The sequence below is a fragment of the Oncorhynchus masou genome, chromosome 1 (assembly GCF_036934945.1).
Source record: "Oncorhynchus masou masou isolate Uvic2021 chromosome 1, UVic_Omas_1.1, whole genome shotgun sequence".
Classification (NCBI taxonomy): domain Eukaryota; kingdom Metazoa; phylum Chordata; class Actinopteri; order Salmoniformes; family Salmonidae; genus Oncorhynchus; species Oncorhynchus masou.
The window spans coordinates 7050122-7074027 of NC_088212.1; the positions used below are offsets into that span (position 1 = coordinate 7050122).

A 23906-nucleotide genomic window follows, 5' to 3' on the forward strand; every position below is an offset into this window, starting at 1 on the left:
AGAAAACCGTTACATTCTGGGAATGCACACGGGAGGTATAAAAGGTGTGCAAGACTGTGTTAAAAATGGGCCTGTTTGTAAGGGGGTCATATAAAAATTGCCCAATTTGAAAGCATGAATTGTCCTAAAGGTTACAGTCATTCTTACCCTAAATTTTTTTACCCAAACATTCTTACCCAAACATTCTTACCCTAACATTCTTACCCTAACATTCTTACCCATTCGTACCCTAACATTCTTACCCAAACATTCTTACCCTAACATTCTTACCCTAACATTCTTACCCTAACATTCTTACCCTAACATTCTTACCCTAACATTCTTACTCTAACATTCTTACCCTAACATTCTTACCCTAACATTCTTACCCTAACATTCTTACCCTAACATTCTTACCCTAAAAATTCTTACTCTAACATTCTTACCCTAAAAATGCGCTGGTGTTACAATTTAAGAAGTGTGCAACTAGGTTTTCATAAATATGGTATCCAACATAAGATTGACAGAACTTCAATGAAGAGCACGTTCATTTCTGTATTGTAAATATATTTACAGAATACATTATTGTCCATATGATTATGTAACACCTGCGGCCTTATAGGGTTACCTAAAATAGCAGTTCCTGTTTACTGAGGGGTGAACACTTCAACCATAGGAAGGCATGTTCGTGACAGGCTCCTACCTATTGAGTTGGATCATGAGTTCTGAGCATTACAATAGACCAGACAACACATGATCAAAAATATATATCATTTTATTACAAATTTCTCTTTTAAATTACAAGATTAAAACCACAGGCACTTTTTCAGTTTGTTAGCCAGTACTAACAGTCAGGAAGTAATAATATCCGAGTGGTAGTCGTCTCTAGACAGACGGGTTGCTTCCCATAGCATCCCGGAGTTCCGGGTTTACGTGTAGGGAGGAGTTGGGACGTCCGCTTGTTGCCCTAGCAACAAACACAAATCAGTGAATTCTATTAAACCTGAAGCGCGGTGCACCGGGTCTATAGCCTGTGACGTGACGTGGGCAAAATTGGTGAGGGAGGAACAAACACCCTTCTCAAATAGAACAGTAATCTGCAGCAACGATAGCAACGACAACAACGACAGCAACGATAGCAACGATAGCAACGACAACAACGACAGCAACGACAGCAACAATAGCAACGACAGCAACGATAGCAACGGTAGCAACGTTAACAACGACAGCAACGATAGCAACGACATCAACGACAGCAACGTTAACAATGACAGCAACGATAGCAACGATAGCACCGATAGCACCGATAGCACCGAGAGCTCCACAGAGCTCCACAGCTCTGACGTTTGCAGTTTGGAACCGGCGCTCGTTTCTTGGAGCCAAGCCCCTCGGAGAAGCCTCCTGTTCGCTGCACTGCCCTAACAAAGGTGCACGACCCCCCCAGAACCCAGGGTGGACTGCAGGTTATACAGAGGTAGACGGAGTGAACTGAGAAAGAGAGAGAAACAGTAGTTTAAGTAAGATGCTCATATCATGGTAGGACGGACGGTGGTTAAAATGTTCAGACAACGAAACACTGTTGGTTGGAGTGGAATCTCAGTAACTGGGAGTCGAGTCCTGCAGGACAGTTATGGTAGGAAGGAAGGTTTGTGGTTTCTAGAAGGGACATAGAAGCACATCATTTAGGATATACATCGTCATGATAAAACAGTGGCATATGCTGTATGTTGGGGGCGTGTCAGAACTGAGCTAAACTGTATAATAGCCCCCCCTCAAGATGAGGATGAAGATCCTAACTTAGACTGTATATAATAGCGCCCCCCCAGACTGTATTAAAGATTCTGGATGGACAGGGAAACATGGCTTGCCTTAAAAAGTCTTGTCCATAGCTGCCATTTTAATAAACTCATAATTTCACCTTAAAATGTCAGATATGTTGGTGTCACAACAGCCTTTCCTTTCCATGGGAGAATTTTTTTATTGAACCTTTATTTAATTTAGGCAAGTCAGTTAAAAACAGATTTTTATTTTACAATGAAGGCCTACCCCCCCCCCCCCCAGGTCAAACTCTTTCTTAACCCGGATGACGCTGGGCCAATTGTGCGCCGCCCTATTGGACTCCGGATCACAGCCCGTTGTCATACAGCCCGGTAATTGAACCAGGGCCTGTAGTGACACCTCTAGCACTGAGATGCGGTGTCTCAAGAACCTCTCTGGACTTCGTCACCTGGCTGACAGTGGACCATTTCAGCAGGATCTAAAAAGACAGGTCAATTGGAGCACCTGAAAGGATCTGCTGGAGGTGAACCAATCACAGCAGTGGTGTTGGTCAGGTGACCCACTCCCTTCTCATAGTCTCCTGAGGGTCGGGAAAACTAAATAGATTAATTGAAAAGGCACACTGTTAGGATGGTCTATTTAGTTTTATATATATATATATATAAAAAAATAACTGGTTTAAACTTCTAACCAGGCAACATCCCCCTTACAGTCTCTGGTACTGTTCCCTGTAGGTTTGGAATCATTCACTATTGTAACCATGACGAACATTTAATTTAGAATGTAATATCAGCTCCTTCAGAAGAATGTGAAGCCCGTAGTAGATATATATATATATGAGGTGGATGGAAGCAAAAGGAGATTGTAAACTGTAACCTACCTGGAAACCAAAGCCGGGCCCGGGCTGAAGCTCTTGATTCGTCTGGCTCGACCAAGAGGTTATGCGGTGCGGTCCAGCTGAGGCCACTATGAAGGAGATAGGAGACCACGTGACACCGAGGGTGTAGACAGGGGGAGATTAATGGGAAGGAAAGGGAGCGTATCTGTATGTAGTGTGATGTCAATATAAGGTCAAGTCAAATGTGTGGGTCTCTGACTACTTGTCAGTCAGTTGCTACTCAAAGCATTGTCTACCTCGGTCAGTAGAGCGTTGCATGGCGATGAACTTGGCTCCGAATTCTGCTGGCGGACTTCTTCCCGGGCCTCAGGGGGGGGTGGGGGGGGTCAGCAGACCGAGGGGTGAAGAACAGCAGGAGGATCTGATAGGTGCTCACCTCTCCTACAATAGAAGTGTTGAATGTAGAATAAAGCATCGCTCATGGTGATTGCATTTTTTAAATTTTTACTAGGCAAGTCAGTTAAGAATAAATTGTCAAATAAATAAACAAATAAATCCTGGCCAATAGTTGAGAAGAGATGCTGTCGCTAGGCTAAGCCCAGATCTGTATGGCCACTCAACCACATCTACTAATCATGGACAAGAGGGTCAATCTGAAGGTATAGACAGGATGAGGGAGAGAGACAATTCACCATCAGAGTAGGAATGCTGATCTAGGATCAGGTCCACTCTGTCCATATAATTCTAGTATTCATTATGATCTTACCTTTTGCAAATTCTTAGTCTGGATTGTTCCCTTGGGTGAAAGTGGACCCTGTATATTAATGAAATATGATTAGCATTGTAAATCCATATGTACATGTACGAGCTAGCTAGCTAGCACTGTAGTAGTACCTAATATAGGATAGTTGTTATTAGCTATTATAGATTAACGTCATGATGATAAGCTCCTCCTACATGTGATCCAGTATTAAAGTTGACCTCCAGTGGCCACCGAAACTCCTCCAGCCACATCTGGAAGGCCAAGACAGACAAACAGGGAGACAGGCAGACAGACAAGCTGGCAGACAGACAAGCAGGCAGACAGACAAGCTGGGAGACAGACAAGCTGGCAGACAGGCAGGCAGACAGACAGGCAGGCAGACAGACAAGCTGGCAGATAGACAGACAGACATACAAACGCAGACAAGCAGGGAGACAGACAAGCTGGCAGACAGACAGACACAGGCAGGCTGACAAAGCTGGCAGACTGACAGACATACAGATGCAGACAAACAGGGAGACAGGCAGACAGACAGACAAGCTGGCAGACGCATACAAACAGCGAGACAGACAGGCAAGCTGGCAGACAGACAGACAGGGCAGGCAGGCAGGCAGGCAGACAGACAGACAGACACCCACACAGACAGAGCTGGGCAAAATAGACAAAATGCGAAACAAATGTTGCTATTTATAAGTTGCACCTCCGTCACTGGGTCGCGTCATGCCATCATTAGGAACGTTCTCAAGCCACCCTCTGCCAGCGGCGACACAGTAGCGCCCAAAAGATGTGATAGATGGAGGCTAAGACTGTTTTTCTCTAAACAACACTATAGTGGAATGAAAATATATAATGACATTGCTAAAATAGGCAAATGTTTGGTAGGAAACAACTTTGCCGCCATCATGTCATCAAATGGATTGCAATGTTGTCATTAGCTAGCAAAGTTAATCAACAATAGATAGCAATGCTAATGTTGACGTTACCTAGCTAAACATTTGGTGGTCTACCCTCAATCTTAGCTAGCTAGCTAACGTTGTACTGCATCTAATGTCAAGCTGGCTACATCAAAATGATGACAAAAGGTTTTCTTTCTACTCCTCTTGCAATACCATTGTATTTCCAAGCCACTTGAATGCACTTTTGAGTTCTTGAGAATAGCCATAGCTAGCTACCATAGCGATCCCCTCAAGAGCAGATCATTTCAGTTCATCATTTATATAGCTTGCTAGCTAGCTAGATGGTTGTGCTAGAAATGATAGAATCATGCTAGGGCAATTGTTTCAATGCACCTTCTGAATGTGAAATTACAAGACAAAAAAGGAAACTTACCTAAACGGTTCCTCTGTGTATCCTCTTGGTTGTGAAGGTAGAGTAGCTAGCTAACCTCCTTTCCCATACCGTCTAATCTCCTAATTTAATCTAATTTCCCAGAGGGAAACACACTACACGACTTTCATAATCCTTCACGTTAAACGACAACAAGATTCTTCACTTGGTGATGAGGATTCTCGATACCATACCGTCTCGCCAACGCAATAATGTGATGTGATTAGACTGTTAACATAGCTAGAACGAGCTGTGGCTCAAAGCAGCCTTAAAAACGTCTTCAATGAGAAATTCATGTTTGCCATATACAGAGTTGAAATATCTAGCAGCCACCACTTTGAATTGAATAACATTGCTTGCGAACTTCAGAGCTGTAAAGATTTGACAGGCAAGTACAAACGCATACTGGCCTGCACAGAGCCCTGACCTCAACCCCATTGAACACCTTTCGGATGAATTGGAACACCGACTGCGAGCCAGGACTAATCGCCCAACATCAGTGTTCCCGACCTGACTAATGCTCTTGTGCCAGAGTGGAAGCAAGTCCCCACAGCAATGTTCCAACATCTAGAGGAAAGCCTTCCCAGAAGAGTGGAGGCTGTTATAACAGCAATGTTCCAACATCTAGTGGAAAGCCTTCCCAGAAGAGGGGAGGCTGTTATAGCAGCAATGTTCTAACATCATGGAAAGCCTTCCCAGAAGAGTGAAAGCCAATTCCAACAGAAGAGTGGAGGCTGTTATAGCAGCAATGTTCTAACATCTAGTGGAAAGCCTTCCCAGAAGAGTGGAGGCTGTTATAGCAGAAATGTTCCAACATCTAGTGGAAAGCCTTCCCAGAAGAGTGGAGGCTGTTATAGCAGCAATGTTCCAGCATCTAGTGGAAAGCCTTCCCAGAAGAGTGGAGGCTGTTATAGCAGCAATGTTCCAACATCTAGTGGAAAGCCTTCCCAGAAGAGTGGAGGCTGTTATAGCAGCAATGTTCCAACATCTAGAGGAAAGCCTTCCCAGAAGAGTGGAGGCTGTTAAAACAGCAATGTTCCAACCTCTAGTGGAAAGCCTTCCCAGAAGAGTGGAGGCTGTTATAGCAGCAATGTTCCAACATCTAGTGGAAAGCCTTCCCAGAAGAGTGGAGGCTGTTATAGCAGCAATGTTCCAACATCTAGAAGAAAGCCTTCCCAGAAGAGTGGAGGCTGTTATAGCAGCAATGTTCCAACATCTAGTGGAAAGCCTTCCCAGAAGAGTGGAGGCTGTTATAGCAGCAATGTTCCAACATCTAGAGGAAAGCCTTCCCAGAAGAGTGGAGGCTGTTATAGCAGCAATGTTCCAACATCTAGAGGAAAGCCTTCCCAGAAGAGTGGAGGCTGTTATAGCAGCAATGTTCCAACATCTAGTGGAAAGCCTTCCCAGAAGAGTGGAGGCTGTTATAGCAGCAAAGGGGGGGGGACCAACTCCATATTAATGCCCATGATTTTGGAACGAGATGTTCAAGAGCAGGTGTCCACATTACCTTACCAAAAGTATGTCAATATTTGAATTATTTATTTTATATATTCCATTTTTACACGTCTTTATCAAGGGTGTCAATCATTTCAAACCCCACTGTATGTACTTTTATGTAATTACAGTATGTGTTGATACATATATAACCATATATGGGCATATAACACATAGAAGTAACATATGTACAGGTAACTGCCAGAATAAAGGAAACACTTCAGTAAATGAGGGATACGAAGTATTTTGAAAGCAGGTGCTTTCACACAGGTGTGGTTCCGGCGTTAATTAACCAATTAAAACATCCCATCATGCTTAGGGTCATGTATAAAAATGCCCAGTTGCCGATTGTTTTGGCAATTATGGCTAGAAGAGATCTCAGTGACTTGGAAAAGAGGGGTCTCAAATGAGCATAGGGGGTTTAAAGGGTCTGTCAGTCACCAGATCTCAACTCAACTGAACACTTATGGGAGATTCTGGAGCTGCGCCTGAGACAGTGTTTTCCACCACTATCAACAAAACACCAAATTACGGAATGGCTTATGGAAGAATGGTGTCACATCCCTCCAATAGAGTTCCAGACACTTGTAGAAGCTATTCCTAAGCATATTAAAGCTGTTCTGGCTGCTCGTGGTGGCCCAATTAAGAACCTTTATGTTGGTGTTTCCTTTATTCTGGCAGTTACCTGTAGATTACCATTTATCATGGGACTGACCATAGACACGTCCTTTGGGCAGGGCAGTGCCTCCGTTGGCCAGGCTGTTGAGCTCTCCGGTGGATTCTCCTCTCCGTGACTCTCCTCCGGTACCACCCGTTAACGGCAGCACGGCGTCGTCTGTCCCCTTGGCGCCCGGTAGCTCCTTGAACACGGGAAGCTCCTCCTCTTCCTCCTCAGGGATCTGTTCTAAGGACTCGTCTGAGATCCTGGACAGGGCAGCTCGCTCCTTCTTTATTCGACCTGACCGGAGGGGACAGTGACAACACATTTACACACACACTGTACACACACACTGTACACACATACACACTGTACACACATACACACTGTACACACATACACACTGTACACACATACACACTGTACACACACACTGTAACCACATACACACTGTACACACTGTACACACACTGTACACACACTGTACACACACTGTACACACATACACACACTGTACACACATACACACTGTACACACATACACACTGTACACACTGTAACCACTGTACACACTGTACACACACACACTGTACACACTGTACACACACTGTACACACTGTACACACTGTACACACATACACACTGTACACACACTGTACACACATACACACTGTACACACTTAATGAACACACACTCCTACTTCTGCCTGACCATACACACTGTGTCAGGATGATAACTGTACACACATAACACTAATAATAATAATATTAACAACATAATATATATTATTTACTCATTAATGAACCATTCGACAAGGCTCCTTTCTTATTATTGACCAGTATTATTATTATTATGTACAGGATGATAAAAATATTTAAAAAATCAAATTCAATAACAATAATAATAATAATAATAAATAACTATTTACAATAATATATATTATTTACAATAATAAATAATACTATTAACAATAATAAATAATACTATTTACAATAATAAATAATACTATTAACAATAATAAATAATACTATTTACATTAATAAATAATACTATTTACAATAATAAATAATACTATTAAAAATAATAAATAATACTATTTACAATAATAAATAATACTATTTACAATAATAATCCTATTAATATGAATACATAATACTGTTATTATAATACATAATACTATCAATAACAATACTAATAATAAAATGAATAAATAATACTATTAACAATAATCTAATTAATAATAATATTACACAATACTATCAACAATAAAAAAGAATGAATATTAACAATAATATTAATAATAAATAATAATAATAATACTGTTAATAATTATAAATAATACTATCAATGACAATAGCAATAATACTATAAATAATAATAATATTATCAATACTAATAATAATACTAATAACAATACTAATAATAATATCAATAATAATACTAATACTAGTAATAATACTAATACATACTACTGCACCTACAAATAATACTACTACTAATAATATTAACAATACTAATAATAATAATGCTATCAATAATACTAGTAATAATATTAATAATAATAATACTAATACATACTAATAATACACTACTAATCTAATAAATACTATTAATAATAATAAAACTAGTAATAATACTAATACATACTGCAACTACTAATAATACTACTACTAATAATATTAACAATACTAATAGTAATAATGCTATTAATAATACTAATAATAATACTAATAATACTACTAATACATACTGCACCTACTAATAATAATGCTACTAATAATGTTAGCAATACTAATAGTAATAATGCTATCAATAATACTATGGATAATGCTATTGATAATACTATGGATAATGTTATTGATAATACTATGGATAATGCTATTGATAATATATAATAATAATATATCCCATTTTAACAATACTAATAGTAATAATGCTTTTAATCCTAATAATAATACTACTAATAATGTTAATAATAATACGAATACTACTGCCAATAATACTACTACTTAATATTAGCAATACTAATATTAACCTACTAATAGTAATAATACTACTAATAATACTACTAATAATACGAATACATACTGCACCTGCTAATAATACTACTACTAATAATATTAGCAATACTAATATTAACACTACTATAGCTACTAATAATACTAATAATAATACTAATAATAATACTAATACATACTGCCCTACTACAATACTAATAGTATAATACTATGGATAATGTTATTGATAATACTATGGATAATGCTATTACTGATAATAATACTATGGATAATGCTATTGATAATACTATGGATAATGCTATTGATAATACTATGGATAATGCTATTGATAATACTATGGATAATAATACTATTGATAATACTATGGATAATGCTATTGATAATACTATGGATAATGCTATTGATACTACTATGGATAATGCTATTGATAATACTATGGATAATGCTATTGATAATACTATGGATAATGCTATTGATAATACTATGGATAATGCTATTGATAATACTATGGATAATGCTATTGATAATACTATGGATAATGCTATTGATAATACTACTATTAATAACAATATATTCAACTCTCAAAGTGCTCTAAAGCAACAACATAAAACAAGCAATTAAAAACAACTTTAATCATCAAGAGTAGATGGGACGGTCAAGAGACTAAATGTTGAGAAAGTTCATGGCTTGATTGACATATACACACTGTTACGATGATATGCACACACACACACACACACACAGACATATAGGTCTAGAAAATCATTGGACATTTGAGTCATTTAGCAGACACTCTTATCCAGAGCCACTCACAGTTAGTTAGCTACCTTAAGATACTGTAGCTAGGTGGGACAACCACATCTCAGTTAGTTAGCTACCTTAAGATACTGTAGCTAGGTGGGACAACCACATCTCAGTTAGTTAGCTACCTTAAGATACTGTAGCTAGGTGGGACAACCACATCTCAGTTAGTGCATTCATCTTAAGATATCTAGGTGAGACAACTACATATCACAGTTGGCCATCTTAAGACAGCTAGGTGAGAAAACTACATATCACAGTTGGTTGCATTCATCTTAAGATAGCTAGATGGGACAACTACATATTACAGTTGGACATCTTAAGATAGCTAGATGGGACAAACACACATCACAGTTGGTCATCTTAAGATAGCTAGATGGGACAACTACATATTACAGTTGGTCATCTTAAGATAGCTAGATGGGACAAACACACATCACAGTTGGTCATCTTAAGATAGCTAGGTGGGACAACTACATATTACAGTTGGTCATCTTAAGATAGCTAGCTGGGACAAACACACATCACAGTTGGTCATCTTAAGATAGCTAGGTGGGACAAACACACATCACAGTTGGTCATCTTAAGATAGCTAGCTGGGACAAACACACATCACAGTTGGTCATCTTAAGATAGCTAGATGGGACAAACACACATCACAGTTGGTCATCTTAAGATAGCTAGATGGGACAAACACACATCACAGTTGGTCATCTTAAGATAGCTAGATGGGACAAACACACATCACAGTTGGTCATCTTAAGATAGCTAGATGGGACAAACACATATGCGACTTGTTTCAGGAAATTAGGCGTACAGTATGTCGCAAGTCACGACTTCGCAGGCTATTTGAACGTGTATTCATTTATTTTTTTTACCAAAATGCGTTTTTTTGTCAGAAATGCCTTCTGGAACATTTTAACTTTTGTGCATTAATAACAAACTTGTATATACGAACACAGTAGTTAATATTACAAGCCAGGATGCCACAGAAAAAGTCAGAAACCTTCGTGCTACCCATGATTGGCTGAGATAATGAATGGGCTGGACATGCCGAGAGATGAGTTTCGGATTGGTCTGCCGTGTAGCTTCTTCTGTCTATAAAATGAGCTGGTCGTTATGCGTAATCCTTTCTACAACAACCCCCCCCCCCCCGCCCGCCGAAACGTATAACGTGAGCTATGGAGAACTACAAATGTTTTGCTACTGTTCTCAATAACATTGATGCCGTGAAATTATCATTGCAAGCTTCAGTGTGAACCAGAGTGACTTGACACAACGGGCCAAGTAAGCTGTACAAACAAAATGGAAACGATACAGAACGTTTTATTTACTAAAAATAAAACAGTCTATTGTAGTCTATCGTGAAGCGCTTATCCATGTATAAGGGTCAAGCTTCAGTTTCAGATATTATAGAACACGCCTGACTCTCTTCCACCAGTCATACAAGGAGAATGGTCTGATGCCTCCCATCAGAAAGAGAGCTGGCCCAAGCAAGCACAGGTCACTCCTGCTGCTGCCATCTCATGTAACAAAAGCAGGGGTGTGGTGTCCCTACAAGGAATCGAAGACAACACGTTATGATTATGTAATTGACCTCCAACATGATTGGCACCATTTTTATTGATCTCACATTATTTCTGTATTTTCTAGAGGTACGTGTAGTTAGGTCTGTCTTCCTTCAGGAATCTGTGGAGAAAATTGCTGCCCCATATCTCAAGCACAGGACAGACCTGTGATGTCAGTGGCAGACGAACAACTATCAATTTGCTGTTAAGTCAGCCAAGCTGAAGAAGCAAGAGCAGCATCTCCTGCTTGTTCAGAGTGAGCAGTCTGTCGACCAGAAGATGGTTGCTGACTGCAAGACCACCTGCAAGACCTGGGCCCCTACTGAACCAGCAAGCAATGACATCAGGATTTTTATTTATTTTACCTTTATTTTACCAGGCAAGTCAGTTAAGAACAAATTCTTATTTTCAATGATGGACTAGGAACAGTGGGATAAACTGCCTGTTCAGGGGCAGAACGACAGATTTGTAACTTGTCAGCTCTGGGATTTGAACTTGCAACCTTTCGCTTACTAGTCCAACACTCTAACAACTAGGCTACCCTGATGCATTACAGCTTGGATTTTGCTCAACAAGAAAGCAACATTTCCTCCTTCAAACTGATTATATATATACACAGACTGCTCAAAAAAATAAAGGGAACGCTTAAACAACGCAATGTAACTCCAAGTCAATCACACTTCTGTGAAATCAAACTGTCCACTTAGGAAGCAACACTGATTGACAATAAATGTCACATGCTGTTGTGCAAATGGAATAGACAACAGGTGGAAATTATAGGCAATTAGCAAGACACCCCCAATAAAGGAGTGGTTCTGCAGGTGGTGACCACAGACCACTTCTCAGTTCCTATGCTTCCTGGCTGATGTTTTGGTCACTTTTGAATGCTGGCGGTGCTTTCACTCTAGTGGTTGCATGAGACGGAGTCTACAACCCACACACGTGGCTCAGGTAGTGCAGCTCATCCAGATTGACACATCAATGTGAGCTGTGGCAAGAAGGTTTGCTGTGTCTGTCAGCGTAGTGTCCACAGCATGGAGACGCTACCACGAGACAGGCCAGTACATCAGGAGACGTGGAGGAGGCCGTAGGAGGGCAACAACCCAGCAGCAGGACCGCTACCTCCGCCTTTGTGCAAGGAGGAGCACTGCCAGAGCCCTAAAAAATGATCTCTAGCAGGCCACAATTGTGCATGTGTCTGCCAGGTGAGAAACACGGTCAGAAACAGACTCCATGAGGGTGGTATGAGGGCCCGGCGTCCACTGGTGGGGGTTGTGCTTACAGCCCAACACCGTGCAGGACGTTTGGCATTTGCCAGAGAACACCAAGATTGTCAAATTCGCCACTGGCGCCCTGTGCTCTTCACAGATGAAAGCAAGTTCACACTGAGCACATGTGACAGAGTCTGGAGACGCCGTGGAGAACGTTCTGCTGCCTGCAACATCCTCCAGCATGACCGGTTTGGCGGTGGGTCAGTCATGGTGTGGGGTGGCATTTCTTTGGGGTGCCACACAGCCCTCCTTGTGCTCGCCAGAGGTAGCCTGACTGCCATTAGGTACCGAGATGAGATCCTCAGACCCCTTGTGAGACCATATGCTGGTGCGGTTGGCCCTGGGTTCCTCCTAATGCAAGACAATGCTAGACCTCATGTGGCTGGAGTGTGTCAGCAGTTCCTGCAAGAGGAAGGCATTGATGCTATGGACTGGCCCGCCCATTCCCCAGACCTGAATCCAATTAAGCACATCTGGGACATCATGTCTCGCTCCATCCACCAACGCCACATTGCACCACAGATTGTCCATGAGTTGGCGGATGCTTTAGTCCAGGTATGGGAGGAGATCCCTCAGGAGACCATCCGCCACCTCATTAGGAGCATGCCCAGGCGTTGTAGGGAGGTCATACAGGCACGTGGAGGCCACACACACTACTGAGCCTCATTTGGACTTGTTTTAAGAACATTACATCAAAGTTGGATCAGCCTGTAGTGTGGTTTTCCACTTTAATTTTGAGTGTGATACCAACTAAACTAAACTGATATGTCTTTATATATACAGTACCAGTCAAACGTTTTCCATTATTTTTACTATTTTCTACATGGTTGAATAATGGTGAAGACATCAAAACTACGAAATAACACATACGGAATCATGTAGTAACCAAAAAAGTGTTAAACAATTTAAAAAAAAGTAGCCACCCTTTACCTTGACAACAGCTTTGCAAACTCTTGGCATTCTCTCAACCAGCTTCATGAGGTAGTCACCTGGAATGCATTTCAATTAACAGATGTGCCTTGTTAATTTTTGAAATGTCTTTCCTTCTTAATGCGTTTGAGTCAATCAGTTGTGTTGTGACAAGGTAGGGGTGGTATACAAGGTAGGGGTGGTATACAAGGTAGGGGTTAAATTAAACGGCCTGCTACTCAGGCCCAGAAGACATGATATAACTGGTTGATGTGGATAAAAAACACTCTAAAGTTTCCAAAACTGTTAAAATAGTGTCTGATACATTTTCTCTCTATTTCTGAGTTTTGTACGCTTCTGCTTGGCTGGTTACTGTTTGTAAAAATTTGTCAACTGGGCTATGTTCCGGGCTAGGTATGTTCTGGGCTAGGTATGCTTTCGCCGAAAAAGCATTTTATAAATATGACACTGTGGTTGGTTTAACAAGAAGATCATCTTTAAACCTATGTAAAAATATGTTTTGTTTTCTGAATTTTTATAATGAGCATTTCTGTAATTGAATTTGGTGCTCTGCAACCTCACTGGATGTTGGCCAGATGGAAGGCTAGCGTCCCACACACCGTAGAGAGGTTAAACCCTCCTGCTGAGTTCCGGTTGAATTGGACCGATTTACAACTTTTCTCTCTGAAAAATGTAGTTCAATTAATCTGATTGTCATAAGGTTCCATCACCGGATGTGAGAGGTTAAGTAAACAAATACGGAAGATGGTATTTTACCAAATAAGGTGAAATATTATGCCAAGAACAGCTCAAATAAGCAAAAATAAATGACAGTCCATCATTACTTTAAGACATGAAGGTCAGTCACAAGGGAAAATTTCAAGAACTTTAAAAGTTTCTTCAAGTGCAGTCGCAAAATCCATCAAGTGTTATGATGAAACTGTCTCTCATGAGGACCGCCACAGGAAAGGAAGACCCAGAGTTACCTCTGCTGAAGAGGATAAGTTCATTAGAGTTAACTGTCTCTCATGAGGACCGCCACAGGAAAGGACCACCCAGAGTTACCTCTGCTTCAGAGGATAAGTTCATTAGAATTACTAGCCTCAGAAATTGCAGCCCAAATAAATGCTTCACAGAGTTCAACTAACAGACTGATCTCAACATCCACTGAGAGGAGACTGCGTGAATCAGGCCTTCATGGTCGAATTGCTGCAAAGAAACCACTACTAAAGGACACCAATAAGAAGAACAGACATGCGTGGGCCAAGAAACATGTCAAATGGACATTAGACCGGTTGAAATCTGTCCTTCGGTCTGAAAAGTCCAAATTAGAGATTTTTGGTTCCAACCGCCATGTCTTTGCGAGATACAGAGTAGGTGAACACATTATCTCTGCATGTGTGGTTCCCACTGCGAAGCATGGAGGAGGAGGTGTGATGCACACTTAACCAGCTTGGCTACCACAACTTATTTCATAGTTTCGACATCTTCACTATTATTCTACAATTTAGAAAATAGTACAAATAAAGAAAAAGTAGGCATGTCCAAACTTTTGACTGGTACTCTGTATATGGGAAGCAGGCAAATGACGTTCACTGAGCTGTAAAGACAGACTGACAGGGGTGAGACAATTCATTTAAATGTATCTTAATGTTATTTCGTTGTTGTTTGCATGTGCACTATCCTTCTGACCCTATGTAGCCAGGTCCCATCTACTATCCTCCTGACCCTATGTAGCCAGGTCCATCTACTATCCTTCTGACCCAGGTCCATCTACTATCCTTCTGACCCTATGTAGCCAGGTCCATCTACTATCCTTCTGACCCTATGTAGCCAGGTCCCATCTACTATCCTTCTGACCCTATGTAGCCAGGTCCCATCTACTATCCTTCTGACCCAGGTCCCATCTACATCCTTCTGACCCTATGTAGCCAGGTCCCATCTACTATCCTTCTGACCCTATGTAGCCAGGTCCCATCTACTATCCTTCTGACCCTATGTAGCCAGGTCCCATCTACTGTCCTTCTGACCCAGGTCCATCTACTATCCTTCTGACCCTATGTACCCAGGTCCATCTACTATCCTTCTGACCCTATGTAGCCAGGTCCCATCTACTATCCTTCTGACCCTATGTAGCCAGGTCCATCTACTATCCTTCTGACCCATGGTCCCATCTACTATCCTTCTGACCCTATGTAGCCAGGTCCCATCTACTATCCTTCTGACCCTATGTAGCCAGGTCCCATCTACTATCCTTCTGACCCTATATCCTAGCCAGGTCCATCTACTATCCTTCTGACCCTATGTAGCCAGGTCCATCTACTATCCTTCTGACCCAGGTCCATCTACTATCCTTCTGACCCAGGTCCCATCTACTATCCTTCTGACCCTATGTAGCCAGGTCCCATCTACTATCCTTCTGACCCTATGTAGCCAGGTCCCATCTACTATCCTTCTGATTTAGCCAGGTCCATCTACTATCCTTCTGACCCTATGTAGCCAGGTCCCATCTACTATCCTTCTGACCCTATGTAGCCAAGTCCATCTACTATCCTTCTGACCCTATGTACCCAGGTCCCATCTACTATCCTTCTGACCCTATGTAGCCATGTCCCATCTACTATCTATCCAGGTCCCATCTACTATCCTTCTGACCCTATGTAGCCAGGTCCCATCTACTATCCTTCTGTCCCTATCCAGGTCCCATCTACTATCCTTCTGACCCTATGTAGCCAGGTCCCATCTACTATCCTTCTGACCCTATGTAGCCAGGTCCCATCTACTATCCTTCTGACCCAGGTCCCATCTACTATCCTTCTGACCCTATGTAGCCAGGTCCCATCTACTATCCTTCTGACCCTATGTAGCCAGGTCCCATCTACTATCCTTCTGACCCAGGTCCCATCTACTATCCTTCTGACCCTATGTAGCCAGGTCCCATCTACTATCCTTCTGACCCAGGTCCCATCTACTATCCTTCTGACCCTATGTAACCAGGTCCCATCTACTATCCTTCTGACCCTATGTAGCCAGGTCCCATCTACTATCCTTCTGACCCCATGTAGCCAGGTCCCATCTACTATCCTTCTGATACAGGTCCCATCTACTATCCTTCTGACCCTATGTAGCCAGGTCCCATCTACTATCCTTCTGACCCAGGTCCATCTACTATCCTTCTGACCCTATGTAGCCAGGTCCCATCTACTATCCTTCTGACCCTATGTAGCCAGGTCCCATCTACTATCCTTCTGACCCTATGTAGCCAGGTCCATCTACTATCCTTCTGACCCTATGTAGCCAGGTCCATCTACTATCCTTCTGACCCTATGTAGCCAGGTCCCATCTACTATCCTTCTGACCCTATGTAGCCAGGTCCCATCTACTATCCTTCTGACCCTATGTAGCCAGGTCCATCTACTATCCTTCTGACCCTATGTAGCCAGGTCCATCTACTCCTTCTGACCCTATGTAGCCAGGTCCCATCTACTATCCTTCTGACCCTATGTAGCCAGGTCCCATCTACTATCCTTCTGACCCTATGTAGCCAGGTCCCATCTACTATCCTTCTGACCCAGGTCCATCTACTATCCTTCTGACCCTATGTAGCCAGGTCCCAACTACGATCCTTCTGACCCTATGTAGCCAGGTCCATCTACTATCCTTCTGACCCTATGTAGCCAGGTCCCATCTACGCTCCTTCTGACCCTATGTAGCCAGGTCCCATCTACTATCCTTCTGACCCTATGTAGCCAGGTCCCATCTACTATCCTTCTGACCCTATGTAGCCAGGTCCCATCTACTATCCTTCTGACCCAGGTCCATCTACTATCCTTCTGACCCTATGTAGCCAGGTCCCATCTACTCTCCTTCTGACCCTATGTAGCCAGGTCCCATCTACTATCCTTCTGACCCAGGTCCCATCTACTATCCTTCTGACCCTATGTAGCCAGGTCCATCTACTATCCTTCTGACCCAGGTCCATCTACTATCCTTCTGACCCTATGTAGCCAGGTCCCATCTACTATCCTTCTGACCCTATGTAGCCAGGTCCCATCTACTATCCTTCTGACCCTATGTAGCCAGGTCCCATCTACTATCCTTCTGACCCTATGTAGCCAGGTCCCATCTACTATCCTTCTGACCCTATGTAGCCAGGTCCCATCTACTATCCTTCTGACCCTATGTAGCCAGGTCCCATCTACTATCCTTCTGACCCTATGTAGCCAGGTCCCATCTACTATCCTTCTGACCCTATGTAGCCAGGTCCATCTACTATCCTTCTGACCCAGGTCCCATCTACTATCCTTCTGACCCAGGTCCATCTACTATCCTTCTGACCCTATGTAGCCAGGTCCCATCTACTATCCTTCTGACCCAGGTCCCATCTACTATACTTCTGACCCTATGTAGCCAGGTCCCATCTACTATCCTTCTGACCCTATGTAGCCAGGTCCCATCTACTATCCTTCTGACCCTATGTAGCCAGGTCCCATTTACTATCCTTCTGACCCTATCTAGCCAGGTCCCATCTACTATCCTTCTTACCCTATGTAGCCAGGTCCCATTTACTATCCTTCTGACCCTATCTAGCCAGGTCCCATCTACTATCCTCCTGACCCTATGTAGCCAGGTCCCATCTACGATCCTTCTGACCCTATGTAGCCAGGCCTCTCTACTATCCTTCTGACCCTATGTAGCCAGGTCCCATCTACTATCCTTCTGACCCAGGTCCCATCTACTATCCTTCTGACCCTATGTAGCCAGGTCCCATCTACGATCCTTCTGACCCTATGTAGCCAGGTCCCATCTACTATCCTTCTGACCCAGGTCCCCCATCTACTATCCTCCTGACCCTATGTAGCCAGGTCCATCTACTATCCTTCTGACCCTATGTAGCCAGGTCCCATCTACTATCCTTCTGACCCTATGTAGCCAGGTCCCATCTACTATCCTTCTGACCCTATGTAGCCAGGTCCCATCTACTATCCTTCTGACCCTATGTAGCCAGGTCCCATCTACTATCCTTCTGACCCTATGTAGCCAGGTCCCATCTACTATCCTTCTGACCCAGGTCCATCTACTATCCTTCTGACCCTATGTAGCCAGGTCCATCTACTATCCTTCTGACCCCATGTAGCCAGGTCCATCTACGATCCTTCTGACCCTATGTAGCCAGGTCCCATCTACTATCCTTCTGACCCTATGTAGCCAGGTCCATCTACTATCCTTCTGACCCTATGTAGCCAGGTCCCATCTACTATCCTTCTGACCCAGGTCCATCTACTATCCTTCTGACCCTATGTAGCCAGGTCCATCTACTATCCTTCTGACCCTATGTAGCCAGGTCCATCTACTATCCTTCTGACCCTATGTAGCCAGGTCCCATCTACTATCCTTCTGACCCTATGTAGCCAGGTCCATCTACTATCCTTCTGACCCTATGTAGCCAGGTCCCATCTACTATCCTTCTGACCCTATGTAGCCAGGTCCCATCTACTATCCTTCTGACCCTATGTAGCCAGGTCCCATCTACTATCCTTCTGACCCTATGTAGCCAGGTCCCATCTACTATCCTTCTGACCCTATGTAGCCAGGTCCCATCTACGATCCTTCTGACCCTATGTAGCCAGGTCCCATCTATTATCCTTCTAATCCTATGTAGCCAGGTCCCATCTACGATCCTTCTGACCCTATGTAGCCAGGTCCCATCTACTATCCTTCTGACCCTATGTAGCCAGGTCCCATCTACTATCCTTCTGACCCTATGTAGCCAGGTCCCATCTACTATCCTTCTGACCCTATGTAGCTAGGTCCCATCTACTATCCTTCTGACCCTATGTAGCCAGGTCCATCTACTATCCTTCTGACCCTATGTAGCCAGGTCCCATCTACTATCCTTCTGACCCTATGTAGCCAGGTCCCATCTACTATCCTTCTGACCCAGGTTCATCTACTATCCTTCTGACCCTATGTAGCCAGGTCCATCTACTATCCTTCTGACCCTATGTAGCCAGGTCCCATCTACTATCCTTCTGACCCTATGTAGCCAGGTCCCATCTACTATCCTTCTGACCCTATGTAGCCAGGTCCCATCTACTATCCTTCTGACCCTATGTACCCAGGTCCATCTACTATCCTTCTGTCCCAGGTCCATCTACTATCCTTCTTACCCTATACAGCCAGGTCCATCTACTATCCTTCTGACCCTATGTAGCCAGGTCCATCTACTATCCTTCTGACCCAGGTCCATCTACTATCCTTCTGACCCTATGTAGCCAGGTTCCATCTACTATCCTTCTGACCCAGGTCCCATCTACTATCCTTCTGACCCTATGTAGCCAGGTCCATCTACTATCCTTCTGACCCTATGTAGCCAGGTTCCATCTACTATCCTTCTGACCCAGGTCCCATCTACTATCCTTCTGTCCCTATGTAGCCAGGTCCATCTACTATCCTTCTGACCCTATGTAGCCAGGTTCCATCTACTATCCTTCTGACCCAGGTCCCATCTACTATCCTTCTGACCCTATGTAGCCAGGTCCCATCTACTATCCTTCTGACCCTATGTAGCCAGGTCCCATCTACTATCCTTCTGACCCTATGTAGCCAGGTCCCATCTACTATCCACCTGACCCTATGTAGCCAGGTCCCAACTACTATCCTTCTGACCCTATGTTCCAGGTCCCAACTACTATCCTTCTGACCCTATGTAGCCAGGTCCCATCTACTATCCTTCTGACCCTATGTAGCCAGGTCCCATCTGCTATCCTTCTGACCCAGGTCCCATCCACTATCCTTCTGACCCTTTGTAGACAGGTCCCATCTACTATCCTCCTGACCCTATGTAGCCAGGTCCCATCTACTATCCTTCTGACCCAGGTCCCATCTACTATCCTTCTGACCCTATGTAGTTATTCCCATCTACTATCCACCTGACCCTATGTAGCCAGGTCCCAACTACTATCCTTCTGACCCTATGTAGCCAGGTCCCAACTACTATCCTTCTGACCCTATGTAGCCAGGTCCCATCTACTATCCTTCTGACCCTATGTAGCCAGGTCCCATCTACTATCCTTCTGACCCAGGTCCATCTACTATCCTTCTGACCCTATGTAGCCAGGTCCCATCTACTATCCTTCTGACCCTATGTAGCCAGGTCCCATCTACTATCCTTCTGACCCAGGTCCCATCTACTATCCTTCTGACCCTATGTAGCCAGGTCCCATCTACTATCCACCTGACCCTATGTAGCCAGGTCCCAACTACTATCCTTCTGACCCTATGTAGCCAGGTCCCAACTACTATCATTCTGACCCTATGTAGCCAGGTCCCATCTACTATCCTTCTGACCCTATGTAGCCAGGTCCATCTACTATCCTTCTGACCCTATGTAGCCAGGTCCATCTACTATCCTTCTGACCCTATGTAGCCAGGTCCATCTACTATCCTTCTGACCCTATGTAGCCAGGTCCCATCTACTATCCTTCTGACCCAGGTTCATCTACTATCCTTCTGACCCTATGTAGCCAGGTCCCATCTAAAATCCTTCTGACCCTATGTAGCCAGGTCCCATCTACTATCCTTCTGACCCTATGTAGCCAGGTCCCATCTACTATCCTTCTGACCCTATGTAGCCAGGTCCCATCTACCATCTTGACCCAGGTTCATCTACTATCCTTCTGACCCTATGTAGCCAGATCCCATCTACTATCCTTCTGACCCAGGTCCATCTACTATCCTTCTGATCCTATGTAGCCAGGTCCCATCTACTATCCTTCTGACCCTATGTAGCCAGGTCCCATCTACTATCCTTCTGACCCTATGTAGCCAGGTCCCATCTAACTATCCTTCTGACCCTATGTAGGACAAACCATCTACTATCCTTCTGACCCTATGTAGCCAGGTCCCATCTACTATCCTTCTGTCCCTATGTAGCCAGGTCCCATCTACTATCATTCTGACCCTATGTAGCCAGGTCCCATCTACTATCCTTCTGACCCTATGTAGCCAGGTCCCATCTACTATCCTTCTGTCCCTATGTAGCCAGGTCCCATCTACTATCCTTCTGACCCTATGTAGCCAGGTCCCATCTACTATCCTTCTGACCCTATGTAGCCAGGTCCCATCGACTATCCTTCTGACCCCATGTAGCCAAGTCTCATCTACTATCCTTCTGACCCAGGTCCATCTACTATCCTTCTGACCCTATGTAGCCAGGTCCCATCGACTATCCTTCTGACCCCATGTAGCCAAGTCTCATCTACTATCCTTCTGACCCAGGTCCATCTACTATCCTTCTGACCCAGGTCCATCTACTATCCTTCTGACCCAGGTCCCATCTACTATCCTTCTGACCCTATGTAGCCAGGTCCCATCTACTATCCTTCTGACCCTATGTTAGCCAGGTCCCATCTACTATCCTTCTGACCCAGGTCCCATCTACTATCCTTCTGACCCCATGTAGCCAGGTCCCATCTACTATCCTTCTGACCCTATGTAGCCAGGTCCATCTACTTTTGTGTCCTCACAAGTGTGGCTTGTTCGGTATCTGCTGTGAAGGAAACTACTGCATTGATTAAGGCATGTCATCCAGCAAAGGCAGCAGCGCCGTCATCAACTACGGAGTTGGGGAGACACGTGAACTGTGATAACTACAGTGGCCAAAACAGGAACAAGTTTGTTCTCTGGTATTGTGTCTGATGGACCATGCACAACTTCATCACACTCTGGCCCTTCACTTCCTGATCACAGGCCACACCAAGTCTTACCCCCCGACTAGCGGCGCATCAGAAAGACCAGAGACTGAGATGGCTGCTGCTGTGAAGGACAGCTCTGTGACAGGGGTCAACATCCCACAGCTGGTTGGACTGGAGGACGGTACACTACCAGCACTTTAGGTGAGGTATGAGGTATGAGGTTATTCTCCTTATCTAAACTCGGAAGGTGAATTGATGTTGTGCAAGGTTGTCATGTCTTCTACATTTTGTTTAGTTATTTCCTGTTTTACAGCTTCGATGCTCTGAAGCCTGGTGTTGGGACTCAGTCGGGACCAGGTTTCAGCCGCTGTTAGAAACTCATTACATCCTTCCTCCCATAGATGGTCTGCCTGTACAAGCATCACCTGGACTGGACACAGCTTGACAATCTGATATTTTTGAGAAGATCAGAGAGTTTTGCGACCTCAAGAATCTACGGACATCACACGCCCTGCACCAAAAGTCAAGGGCAGGAAAGAAACAGGCTCTCCGAAAATAGATTCCCTTGTTCATGCGTGGTTCGGACGGACCAGTTCACCACTGGGGGAAAGTTCCCAGTCAGCACTATCAGCAGTGCCTCTATTCACATAACTCTCTCCTTACAACACGCTATAAGGGACTGCTACTATTTATTATTTTATCCCATTCTGCAGCTACATTACCCCTGATTATAATGCTTATAACTACCTCATCAATCACCAGAATCACTGATATGGCGTTGTACATACTTTATGTTATTCCTTACTGACATTAATACTTGTTCTGTTTTTATTTATATTGATATTGCTAATATGCAAGTAACCATTTCGCTGAGACAACAGTAGATCACAGTCAGCCATCTTAACATAGCTACTGTATTCTACAACACAGTCAGCCATCTTAACATAGCTACTGTATGTGGGACAAACACAGTCAGCCATCTTAACATAGCTACTGTATGCGGGACAAACACAGTCAGCCATCTTAACATAGCTACTGTATATAACAAACACAGTCAGCCATCTTAACATAGCTACTGTATGCTACAAACACAGTCAGCCATCTTAACATAGCTACTGTATGTGGGACAAACACAGTCAGCCATCTTAACATAGCTACTGTATGTGGGACAAACACAGTCAGCCATCTTAACATAGCTACTGTATGTGGGACAAACACAGTCAGCCATCTTAACATAGCTACTGTATGTGGGACAAACACAGTCAGCCATCTTAACATAGCTACTGTATGTGGGACAAACACAGTCAGCCATCTTAACATAGCTACTGTATGTGGGACAAACACAGTCAGCCATCTTAACATAGCTACTGTATGTGGGACAAACACAGTCAGCCATCTTAACATAGCTACTGTATGTGGGACAAACACAGTCAGCCATCTTAACATAGCTACTGTATGTGGGACAAACACAGTCAGCCATCTTAACATAGCTACTGTATGTGGGACAAACACAGTACTCATAGTCACAGTGAGTGCATTTTTAGAGACAAGCGGATAAGGTTGAGAACCTCATTAACAATTTCACAACGGTATAAACACACACGTACAGTTTGCGGACGGTAGTGTGTTGTGATTGACAAAGCATCTGTCTGTCTGTTGTGTTGTGTTGATCTGGTTTTGTTTATGCTTGTGGAAAGAGCAGAGGGACCTCTCCACATGACACTCCTGTTATGGCATGTTATGTTCAGCTGATCTGGGGAGAGAGAAACCTAATCCGAACGTTTAGAAAGTGCTAAGCAACCCCT

At 43.5% G+C, this 23906-nt stretch overlaps 1 protein-coding gene across 1 annotated transcript in view; it reads right to left on the reverse strand.

Moving 5' to 3' along the window:
- Positions 1-23906, reverse strand: part of LOC135511107 (sodium-dependent phosphate transporter 2-like) — a 62846-nt gene that overhangs the window by 25981 nt on the left and 12959 nt on the right. Inside the window, 1 exon segment of the mRNA XM_064932690.1 lies at positions 6895-7137. Within this exon segment, the coding sequence (XP_064788762.1) occupies positions 6895-7137 (243 nt within the window).